Here is a 21,920-nt window from a genome sequence, read left to right as displayed (position 1 = left end):
GGGCCAGTCTGAGGCTTGAAACTCCAGGGCTGAAAAGGAGTCCCACTCCGGCCCTGTTTAATCCACTAACATTTATAAATAAAAACAAAAAACTAGCCAGCTAACTTAATTTCTTTATGTTCACTCAACACAAATCAATTGTGTGGAACCCAGTGTTTTTTTACAGTGTAACTTTATCACAAAATGGCACAAATGTGTGAAATGCATGAGAAATAGGAGGGAAAACGGGCTTGAAGTTTGGACAGGGCAGATAAAGTTTAATGTCTACAGTCATTATACGGCCATAAACAGCCTCCAGACAAACCATATCTGGATGTTTACACCTGCATTTGTGAAGAAAGAAAGAAAAACTCATAAAAAATACTGATGAAAAACAAAACTTGGGGGAATTTGTAAAGCCTATCATCATAACATCATGTAGTTACATATTTACTATATAATCTTTTCAATAATAAAAAGGGGGAAACAACAACAACAACAACAAAAAATATCTAGGGGTTTTTAAAGGGGTTTTTAGGTTATATTTTACAATGATAATGATGTCTGTAAATAAGTATGCACTGTCATGCAGAAAGAAAAAGGGATTCAAGATTATTCTCAAGAAACGAGGGAATTTTGCAACAACCTTAGTCAAGTGGTTACATTTTTACTATATAATCTTTTTATTAATAAAAAGGGGGATAAAACAAAGAAAATAAATATCTAGGGGTTTATAAAGGGGTTTTTAGGTTATATTTTACAATGATAATGATGTCTGTAAATAAGTATGCACTGTCATGCAGAAAGAAAAAGGGATTCAAGATTATTCTCAAGAAACGAGGGAATTTTGCAACAGTCTTAGTCATGTGGTTATATATTTACTGTACAATCTTTTTATAATTGAAAAGGGAGATACAACAAATAAAATAAATATCTAAAATTTCCAATTATTAAAATATATTTGTGGTAAAGTTTTGCATGTTTGCATGCATTTGAATAACTAATAATTTAAAGAATATACATAAAATAAACCATGAAAAACAACAAAGTATCAGCACAAGTCCTGAAAAAAAAAAAAAAAATATATATATATATATATATATATATATATATATATATATATATATATATATATATATATATATATATATATATATATATAATAGCCTTGATTGATTCAGTTTTTCATTTTTGTATTTCCTTTGTTAACTGTATGCAAATTATGCTGTCATTTTCCTGTGTTTTCATCATTTTTAATAATTATTTTAGTGCACTTTTTAAACCACATTAAAATGCTTTGGCATCTATAGCTGAAATAGCATACGTTTTAGGTTTATTTCATCTTTGATTCTATTGCAGCATTTATTTTATTGCAAGCAATGAAATTTAAAGCTTTTACTTTCAGTTTTAGCTACTGTAGTTATGTAAATGGTTGCCAATAAAAGAAAATACTGAATATAGTTTCTGTGTACGAACACGATGTTTATTTTAACGGCTCTCATATGTCAGTTGTCAGGTAAACCCCGCAATAAACAAACCTTCAGAAATGATTGACTCGTCACACAACATTAAAATACACAGGACACGCCAAACCCAAGTCAGAGATCAGTTTGAAAGAAAAGAAGAGAAAGCCAAAAAATAAATAGTTATATATAAACATACAGACACGACCCACAGTCTTTCCTCCCTCATCTTCCTCCAGTTTCTTACTAGAATAGTTTGAGACACTATTTTACTGTGACTCTGAGCTTTACTGATGTATACAGTTGCAGTGCATACAAAAATCACCCTTTTCAGCTACAGCAAAAGAATTTCTTTAATTATTTTTTAGATTTGTCTTTATACAGTATGTATGGGTCAAATTTATACAAAAAATCTAAATATTGGATGAAGTCTGGTTCAAAAATATAATTTGTAGGAGTCATACATTGTATATTGGCGATTGACCACAAGGTGTCAGTAGGAGACTATATAACTGTGGCTTCACTGCATGAAGTAAGAGAGTGTCGGTAGGAAGCACAGTTTTTGACCGTACTGTAGTAGCTCAACTTAACTCAACGTACAACTTAAGGTAACAGATAAGTGCATATAGATTAAGGAAAAGTGATGAAGTAATTCTGTTGATTGGAAAATGAAGTTTTTATTTGCATCGATTTTGCCTACGGACTTTGATTGTTAAAAACTTGCTCACTCTACCAACAATTGGAAAGCCACTACATCAATATTATTATTTACATATTGATGTCAAGGTTTTTTACAGAGAAGATTTTGGAATTTTTATCACTTCGTAATTCAGAATATATTGTGAATATCAAGTTTTAATAATACGAATATCAAGTTTTTTGCTTTTTTTTGGTAGAATAAAATGTATATAATTAGGCATAGTATGTATGAGCATCCTTCAGAATATATAAAGAGTATAAAAACCTTTAGAATACAGATATGTGAATAAAACTAAAGTTTGGTGCATAAGTGCTGCTGTAGTGGAGATTTATGGCTCATTGTAGGAAAAAAAACAATATACACTATATATAGAAATATGTACTATAATTGAAATCTACAGACAAAACTTAAAGTGCAACTCAAGAAACATGAAGTAAACTTTATTAAATAAATAAAATAAATTGACTCATTCTGAAAACGTACCGCTGTATACATTCCTGGAGAGCACCAAATACGTCCCAGGAGCTACGTGTTTTGCAGTTTTTGTTTTTGCAAATCCACCAGAGGCCACTTTGTACATTTTTTAAGATCTCAAATTTCTCCTGCTAATGCTGTTCGTGCCTGCTCTTCTAACGTAAATCCACCAGAGGCCGCTGTGTACGCCTTTTGAGCTCTTAAATTTCTCTCGCGAACACCATTCGTGTCTGCTCTTCTCCCGTAAATCCACCTGAGGCCGCTGTCGACTGACTGACTGACCGACTGATCATCTGACTCACCCTCCTACTTTCCTAAACCCAAACGATGTTTTAAATAGCACAGATTGACCCGCCCACCCACTTCCCTAAACCCAACCAACAGTGTTTTCAAAAGCAATTCAGAAAAAAAAAGCCCTCGTGGCAGCCTGATTTTTACCACGTTTTCAGATTTTACCAAATTCTCACCCTGCTATTTACTTGTTTATTTATTTTTTTTTGGCTTTTGTTTTTGTCTTACCCGCTTTCTGGAACCGTTCTTCGCCATACTCCTCTCTGCGTCTAAAGTCGACTGACATACTGGACGCACCACTGGACAAACTGGTAATAGCGTACTTCTGGCTACATACTGTAATTTGGGATCTCCAAAAATGTGTATAGGGGTACATTTTCAGAATGAGGCTGTGTTGAAAATTGGGAGGGGGCATCTTCATCTGTGACCCATTTACCACCACAGGAATGAAACACGTTTTGACATATAAGACAAATTTGTATAATATTTCAGATCGTTGCTGCTTTTACAGAATTTTACATTATTTTTGTAAATAAATGACACAAAATAAATACCATTTTTTAGTCAGTAAGATGTAGCTGGAAGGGCATCCGCTACATAAAACACATGCCAGAGTAATTGGTGGTTCATTCCGCTTTGGCGACCACTAATAACTCAGGAACTAAGCTGAAGAATAGTAAGTGAGCAGTCAGTAAGTAATACTGCAATATTTGCCACCGGCGCCAATTGTCCCAACACTTGCAGGTGTGGTAAACATTTTATTGTTGTCCTGACCTTCTTGGATTTTTTTTATGTAATGTTGAGGAATGAGAATAACACCACAATAAAAACTAGCACACTTGGCTTGAAATCAATTACAGGAAGGGTGAAAAAGGTCAAACCTAACACGGAAAAAACTTAAATAAACCAAGTAAAATATTAAAACAAGGTGTGCTAAGAACAACTATTGTAAATTCACATATGTGACCCTGGACCACAAGACAAGTCAAAAATACATTTTTTGAAAATTGAGATTAGTAGATGTTATCTGAATAAATAGGTTTTCCATTGATGTATAATGTGTTAGGATTGGACAATATGTGGTCAACTATTTGAATATCTAAAATCTCGATAAAAAAAAAATCAAAATACTGAGGAAAAAACGCCTTTTATATGAGCTGTATGTAATTTTTTGACTATTGTAATGCATAAAAATACCATAATACGTTAGCAGACAGGCAGCAGATGGTGGCGCAGTGGGTAGCAGGAACGCCTCACAGCAAGAAGGTCGCTAGTTCAGGTAGTTAGTTCAGCTAGGTCAGTTGCCATTTCTGTGTGGAGTTTGCATGTTCTCCCCGTGTTGGCGTGGGCTTCACCCCTCTAAATGAATACACTTGCATAAAGTAAATCGTATCTCAAAGCTTTTACTGTGGCTCTTTTATTTTTATATTTTATTTTATTTTATTTTATTTCTCCTCGTGCCGCCCCCCAGCAAGTCGCCGCCCTGGGCAATCACCCATATTGCCTATGTCTAAACCCGCCACAGGATGTTAGTGTGCTTTCACATCTGTGGTTCGATTAATTTGGTCTGGTTGCATTGTAGCATTTTTCTGCCAATTTTGGGTCCTTTTCACACCACACTGATTGCTTTAGTCTGAACAAAATCCACATCACTCATTGGCCAGATATTATTGAACGTGTTTCCTAAACTGTTTTTCGATTGGTCAGAATTGACTTGCGGGAAAATGCCAATGGAACTCCTGCAAGTAAACAAACTGGCAGACACAACATGTGGCTTTTTACTATGGAGGGTCGACTGCGCTGGCTGATTGTATCCCTGCTCATAGTATATTATATAGTTTGTATACATCATTTTAGACAAACGACACATTTAGAGAATGAAGCACGGCTGCGGCTGGAAAACAATGTTTTAATCTATTGCAAATGGCGAACGTGCATTGTAAGTCACTTCAGGATGATGCACAAATTAATTTTATGCTTTAATGCTTATCTTCCGGAAATATTATCAACGATCCATCAGGTAATGTTTGTCCCCCTCTCTCTCTCTGTTTAAAATTGTTGGTTAAGCGCTGACAGAGAAAAACAGCAAAAAATTTTCCTCCACACCCCATAAGATGAGACAGCGCATCGGACTTTGGCAGCTGGATTAGTCCAAAAGGCGCAGTACTTTTTGCAGTTGAGTACGTATGTTCTAATTTGGATCTGTTCTCAACACAAACAAACCACTTCAGGGTTCGTTTGAAAGCATACCGAGACCCTCTTGAAGAGTCTTTTTGGTCCGCTTTTGTTTTGCACTCGTGTGCGATTGCTACATTCAAACCCGCCCAAACGAACCACACCAAGAGGAAAAACGAACTCTAGTGAAATTCAACCGAAATAAATAAGGCAGGTGTGAAAACACCCTTAGTCTTGTTTCTAGATCTGCCACTATGCTGACACATAGGCATCTGTAGCTCCGCCCTCTTTTGAAAAGAGCACAATCTAATTTGAATTGAAGAAGATTTCTATTCTCTCAGTGTGAAGTATTTTCTAAGTGTAAAGCAGTTCATTTTCTCTTCTCAAAGAGTATGGAGTGTTTGCAGCAAACATGCCTGTGTGTGTTAAAAATACTGTGTAAAATGAGTATGCCTGCACAGGAGCAACACTAGGAGAAGGCAATGCTGAAGAATGATTGTGTAGAATAACTGAATATGTAAAGCACTGATTATATATGTTAAATACTTTCATGAAGCTATATGTGTCAGAAGTTAGAATGAGTAACATATTATCAAGTGATTATGCTATCATGACAATGTATGTAAACACTTAGTCCTTATGCATAAGTTGCATCTATGGAGAGAGAACTTTGGTTTCAAAACAGTTGCTGACATGACATAGACCTGTGACATCTCACTGACCATAGCAAGCTGGCAGAGAGCCAAGAATAGCAGGACCACTTAGAGTAAAAACTTATCCTAAAAAGGTCAAGAATTAAAACAAGACACCTAGGGGTGTGGAAAATAACCTGTATAAAGACTGGGGAAAACACAGATACTTTAGAAGGAGCAGGAGAGACTTTAGAAAGAGAACCAAAGAAAGGAAGTGACCAGAAGAGACTTCAGAATGCTTTGGGGTCTGCTCTGCTCTTTCTCGGCTTTATTATGGAGAATAAAGTCTATTTTCTGATATTCAAAACCTCCGGTCTGATCATTTCTAATTGATAAGAAGTCGAATTACGACAGAACTTAAAGCGACAGTCCCCAAAATGGCACAGTTAGAATCAAAGCCTAAACAAGGCTGTTTCAAACTGTTATAAACATTATTTGTGTAATATTTTGATCTAAAATTTCACATAGACACCCTAGGGTTATCAGAGACTCATTTTACATCTTGTAAAAAGGGTCATGATAGGTCCCCTTTAACATCCTAATTGTTTGGGCATTAAAAAAAATCTATAATTTTGATCCATACAATGTATTTTTGTATTCTGGTTTTGTGGCCCATGGTCAAAACAACAAAACAAGAACCAATCAGCTGACCTTCCCTCCTCTCAGAAGTCCATAGAGAGGGACCGCTGCTGCACAGGGTTTGTATGGTTACGTACCATCACGACACCACGTCCTCGGCCAAAAACTTCATTGTACCCGATCTCCTCCATGACCTGTCCCTCCAGGCTCAACTCGTCCTCCTCCAGCGCCTCTCTCAGACTCTGTGCGCTGTAGGCGTGTGTGTGCGGGTGGTGTGAGCGAGAGCTGCTGCGTCGGCCATGGAAGCTGCCCCAGCTGCGAGCCCCGACCGCCGTGCTCAGCTCCTCAGACAGAGGATTGGTTCTGGTCATCAGGATGGTGGTGCTGTTATGAGCGCCGCAGTGATGCTCACGGATGCAGCGGGACATGCTGGCGGAGCGGTGCAGTTTCTGCAGGCCCTCCAGCTCCTCCTCCAACAGCTCCTCTGGCATATCGGTGTCCTGCATGGAGAACATCTCGTACTCGGGAGGATCCATCACCTCCTGCATCTCCGTAGCACTGAACAAACCTTTACGGCACAAGATCTGACGGGGGACCATACACACAAGATTATATTTTTTACACATAGTTGCAACCCAGGCTCGTTCTGAAAATGTACCCCTATATACATTTCTGGAGAGTGTTAAATATGTCCCAGGAGCTACGCTTTTTGCAGTTTTAATTTTCGTGAATCCACAAGAGGCCGCTGTGTACACTTTTTGAGATCTCAAATTTTTCTCACGAATGCCATTCGACAGTTCTAAAAAGCAATCCAAAAAAAGAAAAGCCCTCGCGGCCATCTAATTTTTACCACAGTTTCAGATGTTACCAAATTCTCACTCTGTGTGTATTAAAAAAAAAGCTAATAATCCGATTCATTGCATTTTTATCCCAAACTTGTGCAATCCTTTAAAGGGCCATGAAACCCCCTCGTTTCAGCAGGGTGTTTTCACACCTCTACTTTGGAAAAAGTCAGAAAAGTGGGCGTGTCCAGCTCTGTTTAGGGGGGAGTGTCGAAGGAACTAAAGTGGGAGGGTGTGGGAGTGTCTATTTGGGCTCGCGCGAGTTTCAGAGTCAAAATAAACACACAGGAGAAAGTGATGGTGTTTAACCTACATGGACATCTGTAGTCGAATTATTTGCCAAATTATTAAATGTTGGACTTTAACTGCAGTTTGGCTCTTTCATTCAGGGAATTCATTCATGCCCCTCACGACACACAAGATATTTGATTCGAGGAACTGCTCTAAGCATGTATTTTTCATGCAATGTTTGATACCGCACGGCGAATGAGAGAAAAAAAAACCTCAGCATTTCACGGAAAACTTAGAAGCACACGGCAGCTAGTGTCAGAAAGCCGCGTGTGTTATTCCGGTCACAAAATGCGGTAAAAACCCTACACGAGGTTAAAGTTTGGTTGTGGTGCTAACATGTTTGTACTCGGTGCAATAGTTAACTTAGTTCGATACGAACAAACTGAATAAACAAAGAGCACTGGTCGCTCACTTACCAAATCTGTAGAGACAGGACAATCACCAGCAACTAGAGCCGCGTCCTTATTAAGAGAAGACTACAAGCGAATCCGGATCTCTGCGTTTGCAGATGAGAACAGCTCTCAGGTAAACAATAATCCTCCTTAGACACGTAAGTTATTGTTGTCGAGCGTCGCGTACACTGTTAATCCACACATGACTCCAGCTGAGCTCTCACAGAGAGAAAATAAAAAACAAAACTTAACTGCAGCAAACTATAAAAGCAACACTTCACGCTTGTTTTGCCAACACAACGTGGCGTCTCTGTCGTGTAAACAAGGTGAAAGTAATGAATATTAATGAAGTTGCACAATAGAGCGCGCTGATTGGTTTGAACCAAGCCTTACTCATGCATTAATGCATCACACTGTAAGACGTAATAAGACACACTCTGGTACAGACGTCCAGTCTGCACGCTGGAATACAACGCTATTATGTCATGGCCGTGACGCAGCTTCAAAAATTTGTTTCAAACCGGAAGCACGAATTTACTTGAAATAATGCAAAAACAACCAATTTACACTTTTTAGTGAAATATAGGTGTCCTAATAGTGTTTTTAGCAGTGCGGGACACATATACGACTGTCAACAGCTCAAAAATGTGTTTTGGTGTTTCGTGACCCTTTAAAACTGCAATAATAAATAAAGAATTAAATTTACCCTTGCCATTGTTCAGACAAACAGACCCACGGTCGCACCACTGGCTGAGTCAATATGTCTGTGTCAGGAAGCTCAAGTAAACAAATACATCAGTGTTGTTTTTTTAAAAAGAGCCACAGTGTTTAGTTTGTTCAGGAAAATCAACTTGCAGTGGTTTACGTATTTAAAAAGCTAAATAATATAAGTTGTTAATGTTTCTATAATGTTTACATGCATTTCTGACATATAGAAGTCTGCTTTTTTATTAATCAATACCTTTTTCCTGGGCTGCTTCATCTGTATAAATATAGATATGATGAGCAGAAGGCAGACCACACCAGTGGACACTCCAATCACTGTGCCATGAGTTTTACTCATCTGATGGAAAAAAGTTTTAGGCTTCTTTTCTGATAGAGACGAGGAAAACAAACACAAGAGAGAGCAGAAGATGAGAGAGCAACCCCAATGAGCACAATAATAATAAAACTCAATTATGAATCTTTATTACTGCTTTACATCGCCAGGGTTAACATGGCGTTTTCCTGGACTCCATAATAATCGTTTTTCCTGTGATGTCCAGTCCTTCATAGACTAATTAATTCAGAATATACACACATTATGTGCTTTATAGGTGTGTATCGGATCATGGTTAATCCGTAATTCGTACTGATTACAACCCACTGTTCCTGATACAACAAGTGGCCTGGGGATTAACGCAATTATTTTAATAGTAGATTATTTACATATTTATATTTACTCACAATGATACTTTCTTCTGTTGAACACAAAAGAAGATATTCTGAAGAATGCTGAAAACCTGTAACCATTGAATTCCATAGTAGGAAAGCAAACACTGTTGAATGGTTACAGGCTTCTTCAAAGTATCTTCTTTGTGTTCAACACAATAAAGAAACTCAAACAGGTTTGAAACATGTTAAATGATGACACATTTTTTTTTTTTTTTTGGATGAACTTTAAGGTCAAACCCATGAATCAGAGAATTTCTTTTTGAGATGCAGACAAAAACTGTTGCTTATGAAACTATCTATTAAAACTCTTAAGACAGCTTGTATGTCTAATGAGCGACAATGGCTGGAAAACAAACATTGTTTTTTTTTACCTCTGCAGTTGTTTTCATCCCAGGGAAACACACAGTTCTGAACACCATTACAGACCAGAGTGTTGTTGATGCACATGTTGCTGTGACAGAAATATGCATTGGGCGAACACGGAGCTGAAAAACACGTTAGAGATTTAAATGAAATAAAGAGCCAGACAGACATGCAGTGCACTTGAGTGTCCACATGGTGGATCTCTTACACTTCATATTTACAATCTGATACCACTGGTCAGATTGTCCCCGTGACATGCCAAAGCAAACCTACTATTGCATAATATTCTGATACTGTCACCATAAACCCAAAATTAGGCAATTACTTATTATTGTTTATCGAATATTGCAATATTTTCAGTACTGGGTTGTGGCTGGAAGAGCATCTGCTGCGTAAAACATAAGTCAGAATAGTAGAGTAACCCCTGGCAAATGAATGAATGATATATTCATTATAACTGATTTATCCATGCAAATTATTATTCACTTTTGTTGAAATCCATGTGTCCTTTTAAACTTTAATAAAAAATAATTCCCCCTCATCTTCAACACAAATTCTCTGAAAATGCTTTTACTTGTAAATTAAATGACCTTCACTATACACAAATGCATCACAATAATGTAGAAAACCTTTTGCAACTTATTGGTATAAGATATTCCTACAAAAAGGATTAAAGATAGACTGGGTCAAAAGTAATTTTGTGATATTCTCAATATAATATAACTAAAACATGCGCCAGAGTAGTCCGCTGTGGTGACCCCAGATCAGTGTTGCCAGATATAGCTGACTGATTCGAGCCTAAAAACTATCCAAAACCAAATCAAAAAGCACCGCCCAACAATCTGTAGACTATAATAACCTGTTGCGAGGCTTGGGGGGATCACAACTGTTTAAGTGTCTGTATGTAAAGAACTGGGGCTATAGCATCTTTTTGGGAGATCATAACAGGTTTATAAGTAAAAACCGGGGCTGACGGACACGCCGTTGCAAAACTGCCCAAATTTTCACTACCCGCCTATGTCATTTTTTACCCGCAAAAACAAATTCAAAACCGCCCAATCTGGCAACACTGCCCCTGATAAATCAGAGACTTAGCCGGAGGACAATGAGTAGATGATATAACTTTATTCATTGATTTATTTATTTATTTATTTATTTATTTATTTATTTATTTATTTATTTATCATAATTCAAAGAAAAAAGTACAATAAATGTTTTTTTTTTATTTAGGGCGCCATAAAAATATTTTCAGTTTATTTATTTATTTATTTATTTATCCTGTCTTTTTAATTTAATTGATGTGGATTTCTTATCCAAATAGGGTCTAATAAATTTAAAATGTTAAATAATTTATAGCAAAACATCACCTTTTTTAAAAGGTCAAAAACAGCACATATGTACTGTATAATTGAAAAAAAATATTTTGGTTGTATTATTAATAATAATATTTTTATATAATATTAATATTACTAATTATTTATATTAATATTGTTTATATTAATTCATTCATTTTCTTTTCGGCTTAGTCCCTTTATTAATCTGGGGTCAGCATATGTTTTACACAGCGGATACCCTTACAGCTGCAACCCATCACTGGGAAACACCCATACACACTCATTCACACACGTACACTACGGAGAATTTAGCTTACCCAATTCACCTATGCCACATGTCTTTTGACTTGTGGAGGAAACCAATACGAACACGAGGAGAACATGCAAACTCCACAAAGAAATGCCAACTAGCCTAGCCGAGGCTCAAACCAGTGACGCAACCTTTATTGCTGTGATGTAATCGTGCTTTCCAGTGCACCATGGTGCAGCTCTATTGTTCATATTAATATTACAAATTATATTATTATTATTAATAATAATATTAAAGAAGTACGTCATTTTAGTACACAAAACATATTTGTGTCATAACTTCTCTAAGCTAAACCTCAACCTAAACATTTCTGTTTCCATATGTATTTGACAACATAAATAGTGTGTATCACAAATGTACAAAAGTGTGCATTAAACTGAAAAGATAGTCCAGAATCACGTGTTTAACTTAGTGTAGTAAACAAAACTAAGCCCCCCATTCCCACAGAGACAATCAGACTTGTCAAAAATGTAGATGAATGCTTACGTTCGGTAAAGACTGTAAACAGCAAGCGGAAGCGGCTCAGTTTGCTGGTCTCATCAGCCCACATTCGCACCACGGCCACAGTGTTGTCAAGAGTGATGTCATTAGCAACAGTGCTGCAGAACTTGGCCTTCAGATCCTCAATGGCATTACTGCCTTCATAAACGGCAACAAAGTTTTTCTTACACTCGTTTGAGTTCTCCAACTGATAGTCTAGAAAGCGGAGATAGATCTGAATGAGAGACACAAACAGAGACATTAAATGGCACTGTATATGACATGCATAATCAGGAAAAAATATATTAAAATATACATATTTATATTAACATGTTAAACTATATAAACTAATGGCTCAGTCTTCCTACTAACAGCCGGCATCCCAAACAATTACTTATTTTTTCACCAAGAAAACCTCAAGAATTGTGTTGTTCATGAATAGATTTTTATATTAAACAATAATCATAATTAAGTAGATGGACAAGCAGCAAAAATCTCTTTTTTGAGTGTACTAAATGTAGATGTCTAACCAGACATTACTATATTCTGTCTCGCTACAATCCAACCCGCTCTGTAAGATCTCAAAACTCTGGGCTTCTGGTAGTACCTCGAATAGCAAAGTCGAGTAAAGGAGGTCGAGCCTTCTCATTTATGGCTCCTAAACTCTGGAATAGCCTTCCTGATGATGTCCAAGGCTCAGACACACTCTCGCAGTTCAAAACTAGATCAAAGGCCTATCTTTTTAGTAAAGCATACACTCAGTGCATCACTTAGCAGTATGATACATGAATTTGCCCCACGCAGGTTTTTTGCATCTCGCTTACATACACTATGAACAGCAGCTACGCTCATTATTCTATTTAATCTTTATTTCCACCTGGGGATACTCATCCCGAGGCCCTCAAACTACGCAGCGTCACTGATTCGATCCAAGACCAGCAACAAGAGGATCCCAAGGTTTCTATAATCCTGGACCAGGCCGTATCCTGAGCAGCTGCTGTGGTGGTCATGGAGGAGTGGAGAGCATGAGACTGATTCCTGTGATGCTCCAGGGACAGACTAGTCTTAGCTGAGGTCCAGCATTCTCCAGCCTCCTGCGCCCAGACTGCAGCTCTGCACAAGACATTTGGCCATAGGAGAAATGGTCGTGCCCAACTAAGCCTGGTTTCTCTCGAGGTTTTTTAATTCTTCACTTTCCACAATTAGTGAAGTTTTTTCCTCGCTGGTGTTGCCACTGGCTTGCATGGTTCGGTATCTGTAGAGCTGCGCATCGATGTATTTGCTCCACAGTGTTTGAACCACACTGAACTGAGCTAAACTGAACTGAACTTAAACACTGAAAACGGAACTGACACTGTTTCAGTTTACTATGATCTTCTATATCTTCTATCTACATTGTAAAAGCGCTATAGAAATAAAGGTGAATTCAACTGAATTGAATTTAACTGAATTACTAACCTTAGACATCGGTGGAGCTCTTATGGTCCAAATACAATCCACGGCTTCCCCTGCTTTCACCTTATTTTCCTCCTCAACCTGACTGGATCTGATTACACCATCTGCTCCAGACATTTCAAACTGGCAGTCTGTGGGAACAAGATAAAGGTAAAGACAATTCAATTAGTTCAGTTTAATTAGGTTTAAACATTAAATGATTGTAGCATTGTATTGCAAAGCGTTTGAGAAAGAGGCCCAGAGTCTGCAGACTGCAGCTGGGGAAACGTAATACTAATAAATTCTGGGTCACTGAAATATTCAGGAGTTTACATAACTGATGCACTAAAGAGGGAATTTACATTTATATTTGTTGGGCACGGTAACCATAGCAACTGAAAATGAGGGTACATAATGTGTTTTTCTGAAAGGTAGCAAACCTATAATAAAATCAAGGAAAAGCGGCAGATCATGCCAGGTTAGGCTTGGTTAGTTAGTTAGTAGAAATCAAACACAAAAATCCTAAGATAAATAGATTTATTATTAATAATTATTATTGTGGTGGCATGGTGGATCAGTGGTTAGCATTATCGCCTCACAGTAAGAAGGTCTGTGTGGAGTTTGCATGTTCTCCCCATGTTGCCGTGGGTTTCCCCCACAGTCCAAACACATGCGCTATAGGTGAACTGAATAAACTTAATTTTCCGTAGTGTATGTGTGTATATGAGTGTGTATGGATGTTTCCCAGTACTGGGTTGCAGCTGGAAGGGCATCCGCTATGTAAAACATATGCTGTATAAGTTGGCGGTTCATTCTGCTGTGGCAACCTCTGATGAATAAAAGGATTAAGCAAAAGGAAAATGAAAGAATTAATTATTATTGTTATTATGCTTAAGGAAGTTATTATTATTAGATTAAGACTTAACTATCAGCTTAGTTATGTCATTTTAAATGTAAAGATGATGACATTGTTTGAGATGTCTTTGTTATGACTACTTGACAGAAAAGTCTTTGTTGTGATATTTTGACATAACCAAGACAACATAACTTGTCATAAATCTGTTATAAACATGACTGTCATAAGGCCATTATAATTGTGTCTTGAATAATGTTCTGATCTTTGTTTTCAGTGAAACAAACATTCAAATTTCTTATTGAAAATGTCATTGCTCTGTCAAATAATTTTATAATAGCGTCATTAATATTTAATGACATTCAAATTAAATATTCCATTTGTACCACTAGTTCAGGTCAAGAAAAATATTAATACTGCCGTTCTAAAATTCATGTCACAATTATAATGTCATGACAGTCATGTTTATGACAGATTTATGACTAGTTATGATGATTGTAAACAGTCAGGTTGTCATGACAAAGACAGATACAGGTTATAAAGCAATTATTCAATTACTTATTAATAAATGCATTTATTAATAAATCCATAATAATTAATTATGCATCTATTAATTTCACGCTGTCATAACAAGGACATCTCAAACAATGTCATCTTTACATTTAAAATGACATAACTGAGCTAATGACGCTAATAAGCATGAATAAAATCTCATTCATTTTCATGATGTGTCATGTTATTATAAATGTTTCATGACAGTATTATGAACACCGCCTTCAAGTAAATTGTTAACTTTTATAAATTCATATGATAAATTATATTACATTATTTTGATTATGATTTTGTATACTAAAATGTACTTTTTTAAATAAAAAAATATTATTTATATTAAATTAACTTTCCCATCGGCTTAGTCTCTATTTCAGAGGTCCTCACTGGACCACCAAATATTCCATATGTTTTACACAGTGGATGACCCTCCAGCTGCAACCCAGTACCGGGAAACACCCATACACACTCATTCACACACACTTTTTGTCAACTGACCCAGCCGGGGCTCGACACAGCAACCTTCTTGCTATGTGGCGACAGTGCTAACCATTGAGCCACTGTGCTGTGCTCATAGTATCAATAATTGTATAATTGTTTGAATTCAATGGATCTTTACCTGGAATAGGATTCAGCAGTCCTCCAACATGGAGATGAAAATCAGGATCTGTAAAAAAAATCAAGAGCAAAATAACACAAAGGGAAGAATTGCATGATGTAATTGCAAGATATATTTATAGTACTTACCTGCAGTGTATGAATACTCCACCTTGAAACCCAGTTCTTCCAGCTCCTCATCGCTGGTAAACTTGATCCACAAGAAGCGTCCGGAGGAGGTGACAATTCCTGGACTCTTATCCCCGCAGAATCGATTAATCAGGGGAGAGAAAATGAACGGCCCATCGCGTATTTCAATGTTATCAAAGCGGCACTCAAAAGACGGTTCAATGTGGTAGATGTCATCGAAGACCAGCTGAATTCTCTTCCGCGGATGGGCTGATTTGAAACAAGAAACAGGTGTTAAAATATGATTACTGTAAGTATTGTGACTAGGACCCCCCCACACCCCCCCCCCCCCCTACCCCCCCCCACATGTAAAAGTTTAGGTTGGTTTTTAGCCACTTTATTATTATTACTCTCCTTTAGAGAGAAAGATGTGGAAAACTAAACTTTGCACTAACAACATTATTAAAGCATGGACCCATCTTGCCTCTATCAATAGGACAGGCTAGTGGTGGTGATGTAATGGTGTGGGATGTATTTACTACCCTACTTTGAGTCCTTGAAGAGCAATTGAACACTGTTTAAAAGCCAAAGTATTGTTGCTGAGCATGTCTATTATTTTATGCCCACAGTGGACCCTTTCATGATGTCTGCTTAATACAAAATGTCACAAAGCTCAAACTGCTTTCTTGAACATCATAATAGTGAAAAATATACTTCAATGGCTTCCACAGTAACCTTTAGTAACCAGTATAGATTTCAGCACATTGAGGACAAAGAGGAGTCCAACCTGGTACTACCAATGTACACTCACCGGCCACTTTATTAGGTACACCTTACTTGTACCGGGTTGGACACCCTTATTGCAGTCAGATCTGCCTTAAACCTTATTAGTGTAGATTCAACAAGGTAATGGAAATATTCTTCAGAGATTTTGCTCTATATTGACATGAAAGCTTCACGCAGTTGCTGCAGATTTGTCGGCTGCACATCCATGATGAGAATCTCCACCACATCCCAAAGGTGCTCTATTGGATTGAGTTCAGGTGACTGTGGAGGCCATTTGAGAATCATGAACTCATTGTCATGTGCAAGAAACCAGTCACATTATCCTACTGGAAGAAGCCAACAGAAGATGAGTACATTGTGGTCATAAAGGGACAGCAACAATACTCAGCTGTGGCGTTGATACGATGCTCAGTTGGTTCTAATGGGCCCAAAGTGTGCCTAGAAATGATCCCCCACACCATTACACCACCACCACCAGCCTGAACCGTTAATACAAGGCAGGATGGATCTATGCTTTCATGTTGTTGACGCTAAATTTTGACCCTACATCCGACTATCACAGCAGAAATTAATACTATGCAGACCAGGCAATGTTTTTCCAATCTTCTATTGTCCAAATTTGTTGAGCCTGCGCGAATTGTAGCCGGTTTCCTGTTCTTAGCTGACAGGAGTGGCACCCGGTGTGGTCTTCTGATACTGTAGCCCATCTGCCTCAAGGTTGGATGTGTTGTGCATTCAAAAATGCTCTTCTGCATAACTCAGTTGTAACGAGTGGTTATTTAAGTTACTGTTTCCTTTTTATCAGCTCAAACCAGTCTGGTCATTCTCCTCTGACCTCTGGCATCAAAAAGGCTGGATATTTTCTCTTTATCTGATCACTCTCTGTAAACCCCAGAGATGTTTCTGCGTGAAAATCGCAGTAGATCAGCAGTTTCTGAAATACTCAGACCAGCCCGTCTGGCACCAACAACCATGTCACGTTCAAAGTCACTTAAATCCCCTCTCTTCCCCATTCTAATGCTTGCTTTGAACTCCAGCAGATCGTCTTGACCATGTATACATGCCTAAATACACTGAGTTGCTGCCATGTGATTGGCTTATTAGAAATTTGTGTTAACAAGCAGTTGGACAGGTGTACCTAATAAAGTGGCCGGTGATTGTAGTGCATGTGATTATGTATGGGTTTTTTTTACAAACACAATGAACAGGACAAATATCTAGTGCTAAAGCAAGTGAGACTCATACCCTCGAGTATGTACACGCACTCCTTGTTTGGTGGGTATGTACTGGGGTAGTTTGGAGAACTGAATGTTCCTCCATTTTCTGTCTGGACCAAAGTTCCACAGTGAGCCGGTTTCTTATCCGCAACAGCCACATTCTGAGCCAAAGCTACTGGAAAAAACACACACACCAGATGATCTGCATTCAAGATAATTATTATTAAAGCAAAAACACTAGGAAAAACATACAGTATTTCGTATTAATTTTCTTTTTTTTACTTCGAGTCTTTCATACTCCACATATAATTTGTCTTTGCATGCATGTTCCTATTTTAAACCAACCTTGAGTTTTCTGTGCCAACGCAAAACCCTCCTCTATCAGGATAAGCAGAACCAAGGCTGCAAAATAAAAAACAAATAAAAGCAGGATATTTTTGTTACCTTGGTGGTCTTAGACCTACAGTGACGTATTCTACAAGTAAAAAAGACTGGAGAACACAAATGGAGCATAGAAAGTCCACAAAAAATCAAGGTTTTGATCACGATGATGACATTGTTTAAAAATCTGGGGTCAATACGAAGATTTAGGGCCCTATCATACACCCGGCGCAATGTGGCACAAGGCGCGACGCAATAGTCTTTTGGTAGTTTCAGCTTGGCGCTTTTTGAGGCGTTACGCTACGCTGTTTAAATACCAAATGCATTTGCGCTCATGTGTGTCAAAAATGCATTCTGACACGCCCTGAAAGCGTTTGCGCCCTGCGTTTTGCGCTCTGCGCATGGACCGTCAAAATAGAGCCCTTAATCTCTTTAAATCTTTTTAAGTGTATTTTGCCCACAAAGGCTGCATTGAATAATATTTCAGTAAAAAACAGTAATATTGTGAAATAGTATGAGAGTTCCAAATACTGTTCACTATTTTTTATATTTTTAATTTATTTATTTATATAATATTAATGCAGAGTTTTTAGCACACGATGGCTCAGTGGTTAGCACTGTTGCCTCACAGCAAGAAGGTCGCTGATTCGAGTCCCGGCTGGACCAGTTGACATTTCTGTGTGGAGTTTGTATGTTCTCCCCGTGTTGGCGTGGGTTTCTTCTGAGTGCTCCGGTTTCCCCCACAATTACGCTATAGGTGAATTAAATAGACTAAATTGGCCGTACTGTTTGAGTGTGAGAATGAGTGTGTTTCCCAGTACTGGGTTGCACCTGGAAGGGCATCTGCTGCGGAAAACATATGCTGGATAAGTTAGTGGTTCATTCCGCTGTGGCGACCCCTGATTAATAAAGCAACTATAAGTCGAAAAGAAAATAAATGAACGAATGTCTGTAGTGTATGAGAGTGTATGGGTGTTTCTCAGTACTGGGTTGCGGCTGGAATGGCATCCACTGTGTAAAACATTTGCTTAAATAGGTGGCGATTCATTACACTGTGGCGACCTCTGTAGAAGAGACTAAGCCGAAGGAACATTAATGAATAACTCTGATCTTGAGAATCATAATACTTCAGAACTTATTATACTATTTTGCTCAAGAAACTCTTCTTTTTAGTGTAAATAAAGTTTAAAACAGTGATTTTCATGTTTAAAACATACTTTAAACTTTAGGTTTATTTCACCTCAAATCTTAATTCTGTTATTATTCGTGCTTTCATATGGACAGTACAGCGGAAAAAGGAAGAAGACACCAGCCAAAGATTTGAACTCAGAGTCTCTTTGAAATTACAGGTTTTGAAATAAATTGTAGCAGATGTGTAGGGTTGTGTCTGGTGTCATTGCATGTGAATGTGACCTTCATGAGAGCTATTGTGTTGCACATTTATTATTATTATGGTTCGTTTGGTCCAGACCAACAAAGAATATTAGACATTTAATTCAGGTCCACTCAGCACATTTTTAACACTGAATTTAAAAACATAACTCCTGTCACACACAAAAATAAAATTACATTTCTGTCTGAATGCAAAAATGAAACGTTCCTTATTTTATTTATTTCATTACATTACATTATATTTTAATGCCATATCAGCAGCATTGGCTATATTCATGGCAAAAACATATACTAATAAATATACAATATATAATCATAAAATCTAATTAGTTTCTTAACAAATATACATTGTAAACAAACAACAAAACGTATACAAGTAGCAACAAAACACTGAAAAGAGTCATATATAATCTTTTAGTTTGATTAAAGATAAATATTCTAAAAGTGCTCCAGAAGACACCTTTTCAAACATTTCACTTTAAATATTTCCCGAATAAAAGCGTTACAGTGAATATGTATAGTAAATACTACAGTGTTTTTGAACCATATTATAATAAAACCCGCTATGGTAACACACCAACTATAGAAATACAGTAGCTTTCTACAACTATATATTATACTACAACACACTACAGTCTACTGTGGGAAAAACTAAAGTATGCTACACTATTTAATGCAAGTTATCAGTTTAGTATAGGTAATACTACAGTATATGCTGTACGTTAACAATCCTGATAAAAGTGTTGTAAATACTATGATATATACAGTGCAATAGCTACCATATGGTTAAAAAAATACTTTAGTAACGTATATATTGTAATTTACTATAGTATTTTTTATGTGGTCATTCTTAAAACTGATAGGCAGATTTGAACATACAAAAGCAGCATTTATCAGCAATAAAGCAAAGTAAATAACGTTACATGAACTCACCCTCATGCATTTCCACTTTCACTTGACACTTTTCTCGCGTGAGATTGTTTGCGGTCTACATTTTCAATGGCATGAACTGAAACCATCGAAATACGTCTCTGCTGCTGGTTTCATGAATAAAAAAGCATCTCTCTCGGTGAATAAATTCGATAACATCCATTTAAAAGCGCACAAAAGCAATGAACGACACCGTAGACGCCGAGACACTACTCAGCTCCGCGCGTCTGAGGAGATTTGGAGTTTTTTGACTGAGCGACAGTGAGGAGCGGGAAGCCTTGCCTCATGAAGATTAACTAATTCAATGACAGAAGCACAGTGTGCGTTACTGATTATATCCAATGGAGTAAGTATGAATCACTTCATCTGATGATTATTAATAAATTATGTCATTAATAATATTATGGGTATTCATCACGTCATTTGACAGCTGTGCCTGACGTATATAAAAATAATATTCATTTATTCATTATCGTTTTCCTTCGGCTTAGTTTCTGATTTTTCAGATGTCCCCACAAAAGAACCACCAATAAAAATATTAATAAAAAATTAAGCATCATTCATTGATTTTCTTCTCGGCTTAATCCCTTTATTAATCAGGGGAATATCACAGCAGAATAAACCACCAACATGTTTTATGCAGCAGATGCCCTTCTAGCCGCATCCCAACACTGGGAAACACCTGCACACTCACATACACTATACGGCCAATTTAACTTATTCAATTCACCTCTATCGCATGACTATGGGGGAAATCCGGAGGAATCCCACACGAACACGGGGAGAACATGCAAACTCCACACAGAAATGCCAACTGACCTAGAGCTCGAACCAGCAACCTTCTTTCTGTGAGACGATTGTGCTACCCACTGTGCCACTGTACTGCCCTAAACAGCATATATATATATATATATATATATATATATATATATATATATATATATATATATATATATATATATATATATATATATATATATATACTTTAATGCAGTTAAATAATGCACAAAACATGAAATTGCAGGTCATTACAATTGCCGGAACAGTTATTTTATCTTTATATATTTATATGTTGGAATGATAAACATGCAATTTAGCACTACAGTAGTTGCTTCAGCAATAATATTAATATTTAAATGAAAAAAGCGCCAGAAATAGGCTAATACGATTTTGCAATTGTATAAACTTGAATTAGTTGTGAGACTATGATATGATAACTACTACACATTTCTAAGCATAGTTTTAAAAACCTATTTCTAATAACTGATCTATTTTATCTTTGCCATAATAAAAGTAAATAATATTTTACTAGATATTTTTCAAGACACTTCTATACAGCTTAAAGTGACATTTAAAGGCTTAACTAGGTTAATCAAGTTAACTAGGCAGGTTAAGGGAATTAGGCAAGTGTTTGTATAACGATGGTTTGTTCTGTAGACTATCGAAAAAAATGGGCTAATAATTTTGTCCCAAAAATGGCTTTAAAAAAAATGTAAAACTGCTTTTATTCTTGCCGAAAAAAAACAAATAAGACTTTCTCCAGAAGAAAAAATATTATCGGACACACTGTTAAACTGTTATCAGACAGACTGTTAACCATTATTTAGGAAATATTTAAAAAAGGAAAAAAAATCAAAAGGGGGCTAATAATTCTGACTTACACGGTGTGTGCATGCATATGTGAGGACTATTGTGTTTGAGATTGTGTAGATCTATGCATATATGTGTGTACTTTTATCTGAGTTTATATTTGTTGTTTATTATGCAGTATTTGTCTGTACATTTTTTATGTGGTTTATTTTACATTGCTTGTTTGTGAAGCGCTTTAAGTTGCATTTATGTAGGAAAAGTGC

At 36.9% G+C, this 21,920-nt stretch overlaps 2 protein-coding genes across 3 annotated transcripts in view; one reads left to right on the top strand and one right to left on the bottom strand.

Moving 5' to 3' along the window:
- Nucleotides 1–21,920, top strand: part of LOC101882393 (uncharacterized) — a 771,022-nt gene that overhangs the window by 115,376 nt on the left and 633,726 nt on the right. The gene's annotated exons all lie outside the window — the stretch shown is intronic.
- Nucleotides 1,778–20,306, bottom strand: neto2b (neuropilin (NRP) and tolloid (TLL)-like 2b). Of its 2 annotated transcripts, none has more exons than XM_021467751.3 (10): nt 20,071–20,306; nt 17,710–17,766; nt 17,393–17,539; nt 15,383–15,631; nt 15,255–15,302; nt 13,258–13,385; nt 11,806–12,034; nt 9,684–9,797; nt 8,840–8,970; nt 1,778–6,937 (listed from the first exon to the last, which is right to left on the bottom strand). In XM_021467751.3, exons 1-10 carry the CDS (start codon nt 20,078–20,080, stop codon nt 6,437–6,439), a joined length of 1,614 nt encoding a protein of 537 aa, XP_021323426.1. In that variant the 5' UTR covers nt 20,081–20,306; the 3' UTR covers nt 1,778–6,436. The 2 variants fall into 2 exon arrangements, with proteins under 2 accessions (XP_021323426.1, XP_021323427.1); XM_021467752.3 differs by having other exon boundaries at nt 17,393–17,536.

The sequence above is a fragment of the Danio rerio genome, chromosome 18 (assembly GCF_049306965.1).
Source record: "Danio rerio strain Tuebingen ecotype United States chromosome 18, GRCz12tu, whole genome shotgun sequence".
Lineage (NCBI taxonomy): Eukaryota > Metazoa > Chordata > Actinopteri > Cypriniformes > Danionidae > Danio > Danio rerio.
The sequence above is the reverse complement of the archived record's forward strand: the minus strand, read 5'-3'. Positions and strand labels throughout refer to the sequence as shown.

What these genes read in the sequence shown, in the direction of transcription:
- neto2b (XM_021467751.3), bottom strand. An exon ending in GGAGTATTCATACACTGCAG is followed by an intron (nt 15,303 to 15,382) that starts GTAAGTACTATA and finishes TTTTTTTTACAG; the next exon opens with ATCCTGATTTTCATCTCCAT. An exon ending in ACTGCTGAATCCTATTCCAG is followed by an intron (nt 13,386 to 15,254) that starts GTAAAGATCCAT and finishes TTGTTCCCACAG; the next exon opens with ACTGCCAGTTTGAAATGTCT.